The sequence below is a fragment of the Teleopsis dalmanni genome, chromosome X (assembly GCF_002237135.1).
Source record: "Teleopsis dalmanni isolate 2A chromosome X, ASM223713v2, whole genome shotgun sequence".
Lineage (NCBI taxonomy): Eukaryota > Metazoa > Arthropoda > Insecta > Diptera > Diopsidae > Teleopsis > Teleopsis dalmanni.
In genome coordinates, this window is record NC_051848.1 from 21,314,945 (window position 1) to 21,332,911 (window position 17,967).

General features: G+C 30.6%; 2 protein-coding genes across 6 annotated transcripts in view; one reads left to right on the forward strand and one right to left on the reverse strand.

Annotated features, from left to right (window-relative positions):
- Positions 1-9,205, reverse strand: part of LOC119688877 (spindle assembly checkpoint component mad1-like) — a 124,846-nt gene extending 115,641 nt beyond the window's left edge. For 2 of the 5 annotated variants that reach the window (XM_038103541.1, XM_038103540.1), the window contains exons 1-8: positions 8,889-9,205; positions 8,671-8,825; positions 8,268-8,615; positions 8,013-8,207; positions 7,706-7,888; positions 7,426-7,632; positions 7,221-7,377; positions 6,778-7,148 (exon numbers count right to left, since the gene is read on the reverse strand). In XM_038103541.1, coding sequence (XP_037959469.1) covers positions 6,778-7,148; positions 7,221-7,377; positions 7,426-7,632; positions 7,706-7,888; positions 8,013-8,207; positions 8,268-8,615; positions 8,671-8,825; positions 8,889-9,009 — 1,737 coding nt within the window. In that variant the 5' untranslated portion in view covers positions 9,010-9,205. Of the gene's footprint in view, positions 1-5,853; positions 6,059-6,123; positions 6,348-6,777; positions 7,149-7,220; positions 7,378-7,425; positions 7,633-7,705; positions 7,889-8,012; positions 8,208-8,267; positions 8,616-8,670; positions 8,826-8,888 lie in introns of those variants that run through there. The other 3 variants (XM_038103542.1, XM_038103538.1, XM_038103539.1) reach the window with 3 other exon arrangements.
- Positions 9,206-11,495: 2,290 nt separating this feature from the next.
- Positions 11,496-14,982, forward strand: LOC119689740. Its single transcript, XM_038104637.1, has 4 exons — positions 11,496-11,671; positions 13,418-13,650; positions 13,744-14,349; positions 14,808-14,982. The coding sequence occupies exons 2-4, from the start codon at positions 13,450-13,452 to the stop codon at positions 14,871-14,873; spliced, it is 873 nt and encodes a 290-aa protein (XP_037960565.1). The 5' UTR covers positions 11,496-11,671; positions 13,418-13,449; the 3' UTR covers positions 14,874-14,982.
- Positions 14,983-17,967: the final 2,985 nt, after the last annotated feature.

A 17,967-nucleotide genomic window follows, 5' to 3' on the forward strand; every position in this document is an offset into this window, starting at 1 on the left:
TCACCAGGTGCTGTGACCCAAACATGTCACAAGTTATGTCCAAGTGTAAGTTATGTTTGATATATATTTCTTCATTAGTACCGGCGAAAATTGCTTTTGAAATTCCAATGTGGCGTTGATTGACGTTTTGTATTACTATGGGTGTTTTTGAAGACCATAGTATTAAGCCTCCACGGCATAGAATACTAATACTATTGCACACTGGGCATTATTATGGAAAATAATACTTTTCGTAGAAAAAATGTTTAAAACCCATGATATTAAATTTTATTTTAAGAAATTCTGAACTCTAACTTCACTTCACAACTCACACTGTAGCATCAACCAACTTTTCACTAAACGTAAATAATGATTTCTCGATAATTGGCAAAAACATTCCTAATTACAAGCGAGTACGGCATCATCGACATTGTTACAGTAGCCATAGTAATCTTTTTTAAGGACATCAATCTCTTCTTGCATGTGCAGTAGTTGCAGCATTCAAACAATACCACTCCATTGAATATTGGAAAAACTCGGCATCTGTCGTCCGCGGACAGCTGTCAAAGAAGATTGGTGCGCTGTGACATTCCGCTGTATAACCACTCAAATTTCGCAGGTTGTCATGCTGATCTGGACAGATGCTAATAACGAATTACGAAGTATTTGGTAACGAGCTTTGAATTTTTATGTCACATGCGTTTTGAATAGCCGTCAATACACACAAAGGATAAAGAAACTAATATTCAATTTGAAAAATTTCGAAAAATTTATTCCATTCATATTATTTTTGAATAAAGAGTAATCAAATGTCGTTGCAAGTAATTATCCCAATGAAATATTACTGTGTAAACCTTAAACAACTCTATTCCTTTATTATTAAAAATGTGGAATATTTAGTAAAACACTAGCATTATTTTATATATACACATTTTGGAATTCAGCTTGACCTCGTCTATTTACTCGAAAAGGATTTCATTAAATAATTAATACAAACTTCATGCAGTATGTTAGCTTCTAGGTCAAATTTGGTCTAATGGATATGCAAACTTTTATTTATCCTGTAATCTTTGTCTGATTCTAAACAGTTTTGATGAAAAACATATTCTCGCCTTATCAAATGCACGCACATGCAAACAGATGTTTTAAGTACCATATGAGGGTCCTTACAAACCTCAAATTAAATATGCAAATACTTATTCAGACAATTTATGGGTGCTTAAATAGGAATACTCATCGGAAAAGTGTAGTTATGACAACAGTACAAATACTTTGCAAAAGTGGTGAATGGTGAACCGAGACAAGGCAGGAGATTGCTCTTCATGCATACGTTTCGTAAGATTAGAAAGTGAAATACTTTGTTTTAATCCTTTCTGGAAATGCGTGCAAGTGTGTAATTTTCAATTAACTACTAAGTTTTTTGTGTTTTAATAAAAGCCGCACACTAACCCCCAACCGCCCATTCTCGGCATTATTATAACAAGTTTTTGTTAAAATGTTACACTACTTATAACTTATTTTCCCTAACAAGGATATTCAGTGTTGCGAAACTACTTTATCCGCCGTTGTTTTGTGGATTTTAATTAAGGATTTTGTTTAGAACGTGTTGGCAACACTCAATTAGTGGTTTCCTACGAACATTTTGTCTGTTCTCACATAGACATCGATTTCACTTGCAACTCTTCCTCTACAACTTAATATACTTAGAATGTTAAGCTCCTGTTTGACGAAAATTTTCCATTTCGTTCTAAATTAATAAATTTAACTTTAATTACTTTAGCCGCAAGTATGCAGAAGAAGTTTGTAAGAGTAAGCAATTTGCAGAGTCTAAAAAATAGTTTGCAATAATTGAAAAGGTTTCGTCAATGATTATTTCGGAATGATGTGTACACAAATTTGGCTTAAGATGAAACCACAGAAGGAATTTTGGCCAATAACAAAATAAAAGAGACATTCATTTTTTATTGGTTTTATATTTTAAAAACAATAGTGAAAAATCAATTATTTAAACCATAGTTATTTTAACTTCACTTTCTTTTTAGCATAAATCTATTAAATCAATCATAAAAAATAATTTTCAACACCCATCACTATCCAAAAGAAATACGTTCTTAGGGATATAGTTTTTGTATGCTGACAACTTATCAGACTGTTAACCGGTAAAAACGAAAAACCGATTAAAAGATCTAAATTCGATGGGTTGAATTTAGTTTGCATCTTTCTATCTTAGGATTTTTTGCGTGGAATATAGTAGCAAAACGGTAAAAATCGCATACTTAGGCCAATGAAAGGTTGTCTGCTGGCTTGGAACTGCGACCAAACAACCAATCCATCGCTATATATCGAACATACTTTGAGCTCATGAACTGTCAGCATTATCATATAAAACATTAATTCATTTTCACACCTTTGTGGCCGATTTTATATTCCAACTTAAATAACAATACTGATTTAAATGATGCTTAAGCCCTCTACTTAGTTAGTTTTGAGACTTAAGTTACAAATGCAAAATCAACCGTTAATGTAGGACCTGTTAAATGCAACACAACTACTCCTATATAGAGTGACGGTGGTCATATTACGACATAGGTATGTTATTGTATATGTATATTATAGTATATGACAATATTAGTACTCGACCTGATCCTATATTTTTTCTAAGCCGATTTAGTTATAACCATCAACTGCATATACCAATTTTTTTTTTTTTTGACTGTAAATGGATCGATACATCTTTTTTAGTATCGTTATTTTATCTTCGGAAACCGAAAACAACTTTACGAATTCTTGACAGGTGGGTGTGGTGCTTGGTTTATCACATTCCTCAAATTCATGCCAAAAAATTTTTAACAATTCCTTTTCAGTAATTTCATTCGAAGTCTTGGAAAAATTTTATATCTGTAAAAGCAAACACATCTACTTTCTAAAGGCAATATATTAAAACCTCATTTTCAAATTTAAGTTGCGTATACATACATACGGTATATACATTTATATTTATATATCTACCCTGTCTTAATATATTTTTAATATATTAAATACATTATACCTTTAATTGTTTATTGTGAACTAAATAGCTCTTTTCGGTTAATAGACTTTCATGGTCGACCAACAATATTTAAGAGACACTATTCCACCATTTACTATTTCACTATTTATTCGTTAGCAATGTGACCCTTACGGTCAATAGATGCAAACTTGTTCAACTCTTTATTGTAGGACCTGGGTATTCTGCAATAGTTCGACACAATCTGATTAACTGTTAAAGACCATTTAGCACTGCAAGGATACAAGTATAACTCTTACTAAGCTCTCTGCTGTCACTAAATAATTATTTTCAATAGACAGATTAAAACTGGGTTATTCAAATAATTTGAAGATAATGTTCATTGCGTCAAGCAATAAGCAACTTCACATGGAAATTTTTTATATATTCAGTGAGCAGTTGATACTTTTAATTTAGTTTAAATGGATTTTTGTTTAACATCACAGCCCAGAGTGCACAATTGTACCGTTTCACAAATTCAATCCAAGTGCAGCCGTTGAATCTCTTGTAGCATTGAATTTAAATATTTTATTTAATGATATATATCTCTGTGACTTCACACTCAACAATCTTCACTCTCCTCATGGCTACAACCATATGCCATTGAGTCCTCAAGTCAATTGAAGTGATTATTGGCATTGAAATCCAACATTGACGATTAATTGTATTGTCTTTTAGAGAATTATACTTTTAATTAAAATACTTTAAATACCAGTAACGCTAGAAAAATTATTTCTAAAAAGAGAGAAACTTTAACAATTGAAAAATTAAATTATTTTTATTAAATTTTAAGCTCGGGTAATGGCATCTTAAATCCGGATAAAAAATTAAGTCATAAATTCACTTGACTCCATGAGATCTCAATAAATTCGTTAACGTTGAGCGCCAAGTGGGAAATATGTTGAACCTTTCCTGGCGCATGAAATAAAACAAGTCAATAAATAAATTGTTATCCTGATTCCGATTATGGGGAGATTTATTTAATTGTTGCCAAAGAAACCTGAGCGCCAAGTGTCGTTTTGTGACTATTAAAACCCAAATAATGGTGCACATCTACCGAGAGCACTGTTGAAAGGATAAAATAGCACAGAGCTAAGGATATCATATAAATTCCCTTACTGCATTTATGTACGACCCTATATTAACGTTTTGGAGCGATTCATAAAAAATAAAGTATTTGGTACTTCTGTTTATATTTCGTAATAAAATATCTTTTCCAAGGATAATTGTCACATAATTGTTCACATTTATTTGATGAATTCAGTCAATGGTTCTTTTATGTGTCGAAATGATTTGAAAACTGTATTTACAGACTACTTCCTGCTTCAAGCAATTTACTTAAATATAGAATTAAATTAAAGATTTCAATTTTGTGGTTATATTAATAACACTTATAGGACGACCATTTTATGTCCATATAAAGAAATACATTATATCAAGCGCTTACGACGAAGGCAAGGTTTAAAAAACATTTAATTGAGTATGGTAAGCACCCTCTCTCCCATATGGCAGATAATAAAACATAGAAATTTATAACGAAAACTTTTATTAAGAAAGCCCACGACACTAAATAAAATCAAGATATCATGCAAATTAATTAATTTTGCGAGAGAATTCAAAAAAAAAAAAAACAATTAAAAAAAATGTGAGAAAGTATCAGGAACCCGGTTTATGGCCGCAGCTATTTAGCATGTTAGATAATACAAATTTTTATCGAGGAGTTCTGAACTGTTTTTCCTAAACATTATAGTATTATAACATTACTCTTCTTAGCCATGATAAGTTCATTCCTGAAGAATACTTCTATCAATCAATCAACGTTCTCAAATGTAATGAACTACAAGTCAATCGTATGAGGATTGACGCAATCCTCGTACGACAGGGTTTAAAAAATAAAGCTATTATAGTGGTAAAGAGCTTTAAATGCTTGGTTTTACATTCCAATTCAGATGTAAGTTACTTGGCTTGAAATCACTTGAAATCATGGAAAAACAAAGAAGAGAGACTACTGAATATCTTATATAGAAATACCACGGTCTGGCAAGATTAGGACTTGTATATCTAATCTAGTAATCAATATATAGAGCAACGCTGGAGATCAATATTTAATATTTTGTGTGCCAAAAAAATATGAAAAGAGTTGAAAGACAAAAACAACTCTAGGAAAGAAGAAAGAAACAATAGAGTCTACTGAATACGTCATATACAAATGCCCCGGGGACCTTGACTCAATGCAATTAAAAAAAAAACTGCACTGTATGTACTATTAACTTTATATTTACATTTCACTAATCACTAATTCTTATTGGAATTTATTTTGAAAAGGTTCTAATATAATTGGAACAGTTAAAAAGGAAAAAAATCCAAAGACATTCCCGAGAAGACCATATTAGGAGCATGTTATGCACACAGCCATGGTCAAGTAAACTGAAATTGTTATTGTTAAATAATATTTTCACTTAATATTTATATATACGCACGATATTTCAAATATTTGTCAAAATCTAAAGCTAACCAAAAATCTGATGAAGTCAAAACTTATAAAGCTGTGGGTTTAAACTTGCCAGATATACGAAATATAACTGATTTCATTGTGGCGTTGCCCCCTGTTGTGAAGTCAGGTAATTATTATTTATATTCAGGTAATAATCTTATGTTCGATAGAAATCAATTGATAGATATTTTTTAATTGTTATTAAATATAATTTTATTATCATTAACCTATATTGATATATTATAGATTTTATTCCAATAATCTACATATAAAAATATTTATTTATTAAGTATTCTATGTAAATTATTATAAATTTATTTAATATTTACTGTTGTTCGGTCATATGACTCTAATATTAAAGAACTAAAAAAAGAAATTGGAAAAGAATTAATTGGATTTTTTGTCAATTTAAAGTGTATCAATAAAATCTTTTAAAGTTAGTTTAAAGGAGTCTCTAATTATTTTAAATTACTTTTATCATCAAATAGATGTAATCATTTATATAGTCATTTGGACTCTCCGCATACATGCTGGAAACTCTAAAGAAAATATATTAAATTTTTATTGTATTAAAAATGAAAAAATTAGTAAAAAATGTAGTAACCTACAATATCCATTATTTCCAATATGATCCACTCTATAGCCGAACATCATATAAACAACTTTACGAATTTCTGAATTTACATCTTTATATTCTCCTTTTAATTTATTTTATTTTATGATTGTTAGATTCTAGCTCTGCTCCTAATTAATTCGATTCCTTCATATATTCATAGTCATTTAATTTGTTTCATTCAGAAGGGATTGTGCACGTTTAAGGCTTTCAATCTATAAAAAATAAAAATTGTGAATAATTTGCTTCATAAGCTCACCACAGATGGTGAAGGGTCTTTCTAATTTTTTAGTACACGCCAATAAGTCGGCTATCGTTACAGTGTTACCAATGTAAGAAAATTTGTTATCGCAAAAATTCATTTTATAATATTGGACGGATATTATGTTATATCTTAAACATGAAGACCGACGTCAGCGAATCTAAAACGACTATTTTCTCACATTAAGACGCAAGAAATAATCCAATCAATTAATTATTAATTAATTAATTAAATAATTAATTAATTTTTTTTTAAATATTATTCCAATGAATCAAATTAATATAAATTAGTGATCATATTTTGTAACAACAAATCATATTAACTTCACTCCTCATTGGCTTTCGTTTAACGTTTGAAATTTATTTATTTTTGTTTTTAATTACCTCTGCTTGTAGTTCCTCAAATAATGATCTACATTCGTTTGAAGTAGTATTGTTCCCCAAGTGCAAGGCTTTGTAACTATCAACGTTGAAGTGACTCTTCGAACAGCGAATCTCTAATTCTAGTTCCAATTCTTCGTTCCGTCTACGAATCTTTGCATTATCTAGGCGTAAGTCAAGTTCTTTTTTCATATATTCATAGCCCCCATCAACACTTTCCAGCTGCTGTTCTGATTGCGGTAACTTTTTAGTATTTGACAATTCAGTTTCCAATTTGGAAAGTTCCTCCTTGTACCCCGCTAGACTTTTTTCTAGCGTTTCAACACGTTTGCGTAGTTGAGTTTCCAGATTTGTTTTAACGCAAGTATTGGACACTTGATATAAAATAAAAGAAATTGTAGCTTAGAATTTTGCTCGGAAACATACACATATTAAATAACACTTACTTGTTAAATGTTTATCGAAATTTTCCAATAATTGTTTAGAATAGTCACGCTCCTTGGAAACCAAATGTAATTTCCTTTGTATACGTTCTTCGTTATTTTCATGTCTCTTTAGAGCTTCATATAGAGTTTCAATATTCTTAGCATATATACCGCATTTCTAAAATAAAATTTGTACACATGAACATATATATCAGTCAATACATACCTCTTTATATTCAAACAAATCGGATTCTATGCATTTAGTTTCCGATACTTTTGCATTTTTTTCTGACACCATTACTATATCTTTTTGCAACAGTTCCTCAATTCTGGCACGTAATGCCAAAGGATTAGCTTTGACATTAGTGGGACAGTGATCTTGGGCTATTTTTTTCCATGCCACTAGTTCATCTTTTGTGTGTTTTAATTGAACCTTAGAATTTAAAAACAAACAGTTTCATATTTTCATATTTTATTAAATAATGCATAGGACAGACTAAACGTACTTGTAATGCAGCAGCCTCTACTTTGCCTCTTTCCTCCTTTTCAAGGCGCGTTTTTAAATCATATACTTGTTCTTCCAGCAATAGTTTATTACCTATCAGCTCATGCAAACGTTTATTTTTGATACGTAAGAACTCGACCTCTTTTTCCATCTCAGAAAACTTTAGAAGACGCGCATAGTTATTCTATAATATGATATAATTTGATTAAATATACGAGTATATATTTGGTGTGCATATTTATTTCAATGTAATATAATCTTTACTAACAATTATATAAATTGATTGTGTGCAAATGTATGATACAAACCTTTGTTATTTCTTTCCAATCTCCATAAGAGGCGATTTTACTTTCCAAATCTTTTATTTTTGAATTAGCAAAATCAAGTACATATAAAACTTTATCATGTCGCAGTTTTAAATTGTCATAAAGGCTTGATTTCTCTTGATAACTTTCGCTCTGTTCAGCCACAACACCCAGCTCACCAGTGAGTAATCGCAATTCCTTTAAAAACAAAACGCAACATTAAATGATGTTCACCATACCATATTCTTTTACTATTACCATAGTCAAGTTGTCTGCCTGAAGTCTATATTCTTCCAGTTCGCTGGTCATGCGATTTTGCGCTTGCCGTGCTTCTGTTTCTATTTCATATTTTGATTTCTGGAGCTTAAGTATAGTTTCTTCCAAATCGTGTTTTTTACAATTAAACTCACGTTGCATTCTCAACAATTCTTCTTTAGCCGCTCGTTCCTGTTTGCATATCACCTCTAGTTGTGTTTCTGCATCCTCTATCTTCTTTGTGGAAGAAGCTAGTTGCCTTTGCAAATCTTTAACCTCTATTCGATGTATTTCTTCGAGTTGTGCGCGAGCTTTGTGTTGTTCATCAATGAATTCTTTTAAATGTGACACCTAAATAATATTATTATTTATTCTACATATTATTATTCTATATATTTTGTATTACTCTGGCCCTCGATTCTATAAGATCTGCTTTAAGGCATCTAGTTTCCCAAGGATTTGGGGGTGTGCCTGCTGACGAAATAAAAGATTTTATGGCATTATTGGAACTATCCCTCGGTGATTGTGTATCCCCACCAGATAATTTCCGCTTTCTGGAAGCTATAAAATATTTTAGTTTTTCGGTAAAATAATTATGGAATGTATTTTTATTAAAATATGCACTACTTGTCTCTGACGGCGTATCAGGTAGCGTAAACTTAAACTTTTTTAGTGCTCTGTCGTACGCAATGCTATCATCGAACCCTTCCATTATTTCGTCGGACTTTAATTCTATATGTTCCATTGTATTAAACGAGAGTTATTGTATTGCAGTTGTATTAAAATGCAGAAGAAAAATGTATGAGTTGCAGATGCCCGTATTTCTCCAAAGCTTGACGCTGTTGGCTGTCAAAGTTTTAAAAAGGCAAATGTTAGCAGTACTCATACACCATCATGCAAAGTTGACAGTATTTAAAAACTAACATTATGCAGTATCTACGAAATTTTTACTAAAATCTTTATAAGTTTTTATATAAAACTATGTTTTGATTACTATTTTAAAAATGAATTTATTTTTATTTATTTTCTTTTACTAATACTAGATTCACACGAGAATTTTGTTTGTAATTTTAGCTTTCAAAAATCTCATTTTGCATTGAAAGCAATACCAATTGACAGCTAAAATTACAAACAAAACGTTCTTGTGAATCAAGTATAAAACCGAGAAGCACAAGAAAGGTGATTACTAGCAGATATATGGTAGAGAGTAAAAAGGAATACAGATCGGCGCGAAGCCTAGAAAGGCGAAAACAATTGTGCAATAAGCCGCCAGCTGATCCGTTTTACCAGAAGAGTGAAAATCCGCTTGATTATGCGTGCTAAAGTATAAATAAGAAGAAAGGTTCGAATTATTGAAATTATTATACACATAAATTAAAAATTTAAAAATGAGAGAAAGAGAAAAAATTTGGTTTAAATTTGGTCACGCTGACGAGATTTTACCCTCGTCACGTTGGTCAAAAGTCTGTTGCTCAGTTATATTTAGCAGAATGAATCAGCTGATTGCTGGTTGAATTCATATCACTATTCACTATTTTAATTTACGAAAAGTAAAATCAAAAATATTCCAAAGTGGACTATCATATTGCCAGAAGATGGCGCGAGCAAGAGTTTTCTATCAAGCTGGTAGCAAAACACAATGATTGTTGAGCAAAATAAGAGTTTCAAATTGAACTAATCAAAAATAGTATTTATTGCACTTTAAATTTGATACAACTTGAATTCACATTAGTAACCAGTTTAGACTTAGCACACTGGATTTATTAGCAGTTTGGATGAATATTATATTATCTTCTACCTTTTACTTTATAATATCATACTGTCACTTGTTCCTTATGTTCTAACCTGTTTACACTGTATCATATCAAACTGCCAACGATATTTTTCACTAATTTCATTTTATGTTGTATTTACATATATTCCACATGGAGCCCGAACTCTATCTTTAGTCCACCGCTTTGTAATTATTTCCGACGTAATATATACTATTTTTATCAAAATAATACTATGTATTTACAATAACTTTACTTAAGCGGAGCCTAACTTCACCCACAGGCTGAAAGAACACTAGTTATACGTATAGTAGGCCATTCGCAATGGAACAGCTTTATAACATGTTAGAGTGGCCCGGATAAAAACGCGGCACCACTGATAATAAGTGCCAGTTTTTATTTTACATCTTTTATTTTTATTTTAATAATATTTTGTTGTATTTAAATTATATTTTTAATATTATTAGCATTATTGCTATAATATGGGGAGGAGGAGGGAGTGAACATACAAGGTAAAGTGTCTGATTGCATTTAACTTGGTAAATGTCAGCTCGATGCTTTGCACTGTTCTCCCAAGTTGACACACAATCCCCACGTGGCCCTCTCTGGATAGCTAGTTCCGTGCGTAGTGAACTACTGTGTACAGCGAAATTCTCCTCATAAATATATGAAGTTATGCGTCGGACTTGGCCCATATGAAAACACCTTCCAATGATAACGAAGAGTTAGTCTCGAATAAGGAATCGATATTAATGATGACAATCGCAAAAGTTTTAAGGAACATGATTTAAGAATATACGCATTTGCACAGACTTTACTCGTACATTTTATTTTATTTTAAAATTTGTGTAATTTCTGAATCAGCTGTTTTGGTTTGAATTTAAATTGTTGTATTGTTTATTTGCGCGGCACTGGTGTTCTCACCAGATTTTACACAAAACTGATCCATGAAAATCTGTGTAAAAAACGTAATTCGGCACATTATTTGTGTTACGCTCTCAGTTTGTACTTTACTTGTGTTTTACTAGAGTTTTACTACGAGTAGCTTGTGGAACAGATGTGATGTGAACGCTAAATCAACTTTAACAAAGTTCGTTGACTTAAGTTCGTAATGTAAACCACGAATCACTTTCAGTTCAATTATTTTAAGTTTCGGCTTACTTTATTTAAGTTAGCTTAAATAAAATTAACTTTCAGTGAAAGTTCGAACTTTATTGTGACTGTTTTTATATGAAAAAGTTGGCTTTGGTCACTGGTTTTAAGCTCAAAGTCGACTTCCACCAGCGGAGTTCGTAATGTAAACCCAATACACATACCCCATATATGTAGAGTAAAGGGAGTATAAAAGTAGGAGATATAAAAATAATTTTACTGAAACCCTGAAAAGAAACAGTTTGACTTTATCGAAAGTAATATTTTTTCTTTGACAATTTTTTTTAAACGCTGAAAGGAACGGACCGGTCGCGTTTATTATACTTTTATTTTATAAATATTTTAATTTCAAATAAAATATTTTTGTTGTTTAATATTAAACGAAAGTTTACAGGACTGGGTCAACTACTTAATGAATTGCAGAAGAAAAAAAATAAAAACGGTGTAAAGAATATTTTGAATCAAATTTTGGATAAAGTACAAGTAAGTTCTAAATTAAGAACATTTTCAAATTACCGAAAATGTGTTATGGGGCCAAAGTGAAATGATTTCAAAACGTAATAGCAAAAATTTTGGAAATTACATTTTTTTACTGCAAAACGGCAACGAATTTGTTGATTTGGGGAATTGCGTGAACGCGGGGCGGCTTTAATTATTACAAAACTTTTAATTGAATTTGGCATTTCGTTCAATACTCGGTCGTACGCTGACTTCTACATAAATTTTTGCCAATTATAAATTTCAACAAAGAAGGAAACTCATTTTCGATTGTTTAAACATCTGCTTATCTAGTTTTTTTACACGCAGAGTATTTGGGCTCGGGTGCGAAGAGGGTGTGTCGAAAAAATTATAAAAGATCATCAAATTTATTGTGAAAGTTTGCAGTAAGAAAAACTTCTGCAGTTTGTGTCAAGAAATAATTTATAAATTGTTTTATGCAGTTAAATAGACGTCAAGAAGTTTTGGAGAGCTATTGACAATAGGCAGAGGTGAACAACATTTGTTTTCTTTATATTCTACAATCATCTTTAATATCAATTAGAAAGTAGCTGTTCCTACTTATTGTACTACAGTGGAATATAGTGTAGGGATGCAAGGGCATATCTCCTAAACAAATTCTTCTCCATAAATGAGTTTCATCAGTTTCACCTTTTTGTCACTAAAGCAAATTAAAGTGGATTGTAGTTAAACAGGAAAATTAACTTTAATGGATTTCAATATTCTCAAGAATTTTCTTAACTATGATTTATGTCAATATAACTTCTTTGCTCAGATATCAAGTCATAAAGTTGAAAATTCTTTACAAAAACACAAGTTAGTCCTAACATATATCGTCAACTAATGCAAATATATAGAACTTTTTATTGATTTAGCAACAACTATAAACGATAGAAAAGTAAGCAATCTAAAAAGTTTACAATTTAAAAGCATGATATCCCGGAACCACACTATACCAACAGCATCGCCCATCATCTGCTATATCATCGGGAGAACGTATAATGAAAAATTCAGAAGAAATTTTTGTATGTTAGGTGCGTCTCTGAACGCAACATTACAACTACTCTTCTTGAGATATATAATTGGATGATACTGACTTACGTTGCAATGACACTAACAGTGTTAATTTGCATTCCATCGATTACTATTGCATTATTTGAAATACAGAAAATTAAAAAATTAATTATTATTAGTACCTAGCAGTTTCTTTGTTAACGATTTATATAAGAAATTTTTAATCACATATATATATATGTATATTGAATTAAAGAATTATTTTAGTAAATATTTTACTTATAATTTATTACCGTCCTCTTCTGACATGGTGGAAAAGGAAAATTTTATTCGTGAAAAAAATTTAACACAAATAATTTTAAAAATCCAACCAACTCAGACTGCAGATACTGTAGAGGAGAGAGAGAAACTGCGTACCATGTGCTCTTGGGGAGTGACCGACTCTGATGCACAAGCAGAAGAAACACCTAGGAGAGTATTTCATGTGTCATAAAGATTCAAGACTAAGAAAGGTAGGCTCTATACTGTCTTTCATTAAAGTAATTGGACTTGGAGAAACCCTCTTACACGAGTAAGGGGCACAATAGATCTTTTAGGTCGCAGTGCATAATCCTTTCTTTTAATAATAATAATATTAAAATTCATGGAATTGCATTTTAATTGAATATTTAATCGAATAGATATGGTTTGTACTTAAATTACTTTTTTTTTTTTTAGATAAACTTTAATTTACCAATATAGTCGGCAAAATGGTGAGCGATGAAAAAAACTGTAAGCTTCCTCAACCTGGTGCTCCACTAAAAAATTATATAAAACTTGAGTTCAGATCTTCCTTCGATCTGGTTAACCAAGAACGTTTACTGAAAGTCAAGACTCTAACCTATTTTGGACTGCTGATAAAAATAAGAGCACTCGCCGCTAACCTAGAGACTAATGCTAATACCATAAATGTAAGTAGACAACACATTTATATAAATATATATATATATATGTATATATATATATATGTAATTAATATTTGTATGGTAATATTTTAATTTAAGGTTATGTCGCAAGCTATCTCCAAACAAAGCAAAAGGATTCGATTTATTAAATCCAAGTTTGAGAATTCAATCGCTGCAAGCAAACTCTATCATTTATTGATTGCAAATCATCTTTTCAAAAAGCAAGACCGAATTCCAAATCGTAGAGGTAGGTACGTGTACTGTGGCAGTTTGGAGGCTGAAATCACTGAGCGCTTGGAAGATCTAATATCTGAAGAAGAATATAGTTTGGAGCAATTTAGTAAGATTAGAAACTTCCAAGAATCTGAGATATATTTGCTCAATCACACAGAGCTTCTTAACTGGAAAATAGTTGATTTCGTAATTACGCAGATTTTGTGCTTTAAAGTAGAGAAAACATACCAAAAATTAAACGACGCGGCGTTTCAGTGTGTAACTTTGGTAATAATTTTGCACTATATGGAAAAGTCTCATCGCAATCCAACAGAGTGCATCAAGAAATTCTTTACGGATATTAAAGTTAATAGACACTACCGTTTAAAGTTTTTACTAAAACAGGATTTACTGGTACTTGGCATAAAGACAATGGAAAAGGTTCTTAAAAGCACAAACAACCAGCAGATACTGAATGAACCATTGGATATTGTAAGAAATTACATTTAATATATATAAATAACCTGAAAACATTATATAGACTTCAAAAAAATGCTATATGCAATAATAATAAAAATTAAAATTAAATTTATTTGAAGTCAAAGATTATAAAAAGTGAAGTAGTGATAAATTACAGGTTATTCTTTTTAATCCTTTTTACAGCTGTTTTGAATATTGCCGAATATCTGTCATCAGTAGTTTTTCGGGAATATTTGTTTGAACTAAATTTTTTTATATAATTTTTCGATTGCAAGTACTCCATCGTTGGTCATAATTTTTTCATACTTTAATTTTGTCAGTATGATTATATATATCATTATATGCTATATAATTAAATTGAAAGCATAAACCACAGTTATATATAATTGCAGTTAACTATTATAGTTTTATTGTTTGATTTTAGTAGAATTTTCTATAAAAACATTATTTTAATAACTCCATTATTTCAGGTCGTGTATGATTTGGATGATGAAGATACATCTGATTCCGAAAGTGGAACGGAGGATACAGAATAAGGCCACAGTATATTTTACGTTATGGAGAATGTCGCAAGAATCATATTTGTAGAAATGAATGATATACGTCACGAAAACAAACAAAAGTACTATAAAATTTATAATAAATTATTATTTGTATAATTACAAAACACTCATATTGTATATTTTATAATTATAAAAAATTTATAAATAATTTATATTTTGTAATTATAAAAAACACAATTAATGTTTTGTAATTATGAAAAAATAATTTATATTTTGTAAATATAAAAAACATAATCTATATTTTGTAACTATTAAAAATATAATTAATACCATAAATATATATATATATTTATATATATATATATTTTTTTTTTTTGTAAAAATACAATTAAAAAATTTTGTATAAATTTGCCAATTACCAGATGTCGGATATCAGATATATATATTTATATTTTGCATAACAGATATAAATCAAAAATATTATGACAAAATTTATCAATAACCAGAAATAAAAATGTTTAGAATCTTAAGTAAACTATTTTTCTTTTTTTAAATTTTTTTTCATTTTGTATTCAATGGTTGCAAAATAGATGCGTATCATATAAAATAATTATTTTGTATAAATAATTTTTAAGATATGAAAATAATTATGACTTTAAAAAAAAAAAGAAAAAGAAAAAAAAAACAAATAAACAGGGTATCAGCTCTTAACAGAGCGGAGCATTGTGGCCATGGTTGATCTTTTGTGCTGCAACAGACCCTTACCGAGCAGAAGACATTCTGTCTACCGAATAAAAGCCAGAATATCAGCCGCTGCGGACCTTTTAATGTCACAAGGGGAAAGTAGTTCTCTACCCAGTAACCTCCCCCTGGTGTAGATCAAAGCTGGGCAGTCATAGAGAATGTGACTGGAAGTCTTGTCTGCTTCTTAACAGAGTCGACAATCTATCTCTTCGGACACCAGCAATCTTAACTCTGTTCTGCTGAAGAAGGATACTGTACCATAATTGTAGAAATGAACCAGCTCTTTTACTTGACGATTACTTGAAATATCGCACCAGTAGCGATTTTTTGGATATAGAAAAATATTTATAAAACTTGAAAATGGAGCATTATTAATGCATTTTGTTTAGTCAATAGAATCTGTTATCGGGTTTTAGTAACTTATTTTTCCTAGTGCTTTTAATGTGTACACGCTTTCTCCATTCTTGTACATTAAGCGTGGTTAATGCTCACTTAATCTCGATCACTCCATAGCAGAAATGGTCTTTCCCTATAGCTTCTTTTTCAAATTGCCGCATCAACATCTTTCGGCATCAGTTGTTAACTTGAAAAATGATGTCATTATCATGATTAACCTGGAATGGATCATTTTACGAAGAACTTTTCTTTCGAACACACCTTAAGCTTCGTTATTTTTTGTTCATGTCCATACTATTGCATCATGCAAAAATATAAGTGGGACGAGCAATCGTTAGAGTCGATTGAGAGAGAGCTTTACATTTCTGAGCCCATAGAAGCACTTATTGAGAAAAGTAATTTTTTGTTTTATAATTTAAAGAACGTATTTGTAGTACTCGTATATAAAAAATACTCTCAACAGTGATATGTGCCTAGAATTCACTTGGTTTCTATCGGAACAACAAGGATTAAAAAATTTAATAGTAGAGAATCTACACAGAAAATACATCCTTTTTATTGTCTAATAATTCTCTGCCACTACACATTGTGCAACAATCTATTGGTTACAATCTCTTACAGGTTAGAGTCCTACGGTTAATACGATTTAGCAATTATTACTGACGACTATAGACAGCGACAGCGACTGTTGCTGCGTCGTGCGTTGGACACTACATATATAATGAGATTGATTAATATATGTACTGTACTATTGCTGAGTACCTATTCCATAAAGGTATTGAAATGATTACAAAAAAGAAAATGCTAATATTAAGCATCATAACTTACATTAAAGAAGATGATTGATTAACGATAGATATTACATCGTGAAAGAAATTTTTATTGAGATCAAAATAGTTATCACACATCTTAAACAATCTCTTACACCTCATAGAAAATACTGTTTTGAACTTTCCTACTTACTTTGAAAGCTATATTATAGTTTCATAAAAGTGCTACCATAAACCAAGTTTTGTATTTAAATGCCAACAAAATCTATCTACAAAATTTGTTAAAGAAAAAGTTTCGTAATATCCTTAAATATTGATAATAGTTGTATAAGAGTTTTTAAACTTTTCATATTTCGATAAGCTTTTGTTTCCCCTTCCTCTATTGTTTTTCACTTATCCAAATTCTTGACTTGACTCACAATTTTCTTGAGCAATTTTCCTGCTTTTGACATATAAAGCTCAGCTCCTTACGCTTGTCTACTTTTTTTGACGTATGTCTTATTTTTTGAATGGAAATCCGCTTTATCGAAAACTTGTTAAATTTTCGTTTCCTTACAAATTTTCACTAAGAGTTTTTATTTCTTATGGATAGAAACTATCCATAAAACTCTTCTTCTTGGTGCTCTCGGATTTCATAAAAAAGTGAAAGCCAAAAAAAAAACTATCGGCATGAGGATAAATCGTTGCTCCGTTCAATTCTATTTATTTTATCCATTTCCCAAGCTTCCAGTGCCAAAGTCTCTTATTGCGTTGAACAAAACAAATGTGGCATGTTCCTTCTCAGTCAGACTTCACACTCCTTTTGATGCCACCTCGCCACTTTGAGGTTACGTTGACTTAAATGTCAAATTGAATGGATTTTAAATGCTTTTAAGTTTATTTCTTTCTGCGAATAAAAGCCAACAAGCAACAAATTCGGTTCGAGCCAAAAGGTTGTTAGACGAATCCAATAGGGCTAACAAAAAATTGCACTTCCACAAATTGAAAATAGTTTTATTTTGAATTATTTTGACTTGTTTCTTAAGTTCAAATAAAAAGTTTGAAGTGTGTTCGTTTGTAGGGTAATTGCGATATTATGAGACAATGTTTTTTTATTTTGCAGTATTCCAAAAATGTTGCTCAAATCTTTTATAGCAAAACTTAAAATAATTCACCAAATTTTAAACATAAGTGGGGTTTAAAGGCAAGTCCACATAAACTGCTTAAGTATCTGTTGT

What these genes read in the sequence shown, in the direction of transcription:
- LOC119689740 (XM_038104637.1), top strand. Translation starts at nt 13,450, where the DNA reads ATGGTGAGCGATGAAAAAAACTGTAAGCTTCCTCAACCTGGTGCTCCA. An exon ending in CTAATGCTAATACCATAAAT is followed by an intron (nt 13,651 to 13,743) that starts GTAAGTAGACAA and finishes TTTTAATTTAAG; the next exon opens with GTTATGTCGCAAGCTATCTC. An exon ending in TGAATGAACCATTGGATATT is followed by an intron (nt 14,350 to 14,807) that starts GTAAGAAATTAC and finishes CCATTATTTCAG; the next exon opens with GTCGTGTATGATTTGGATGA.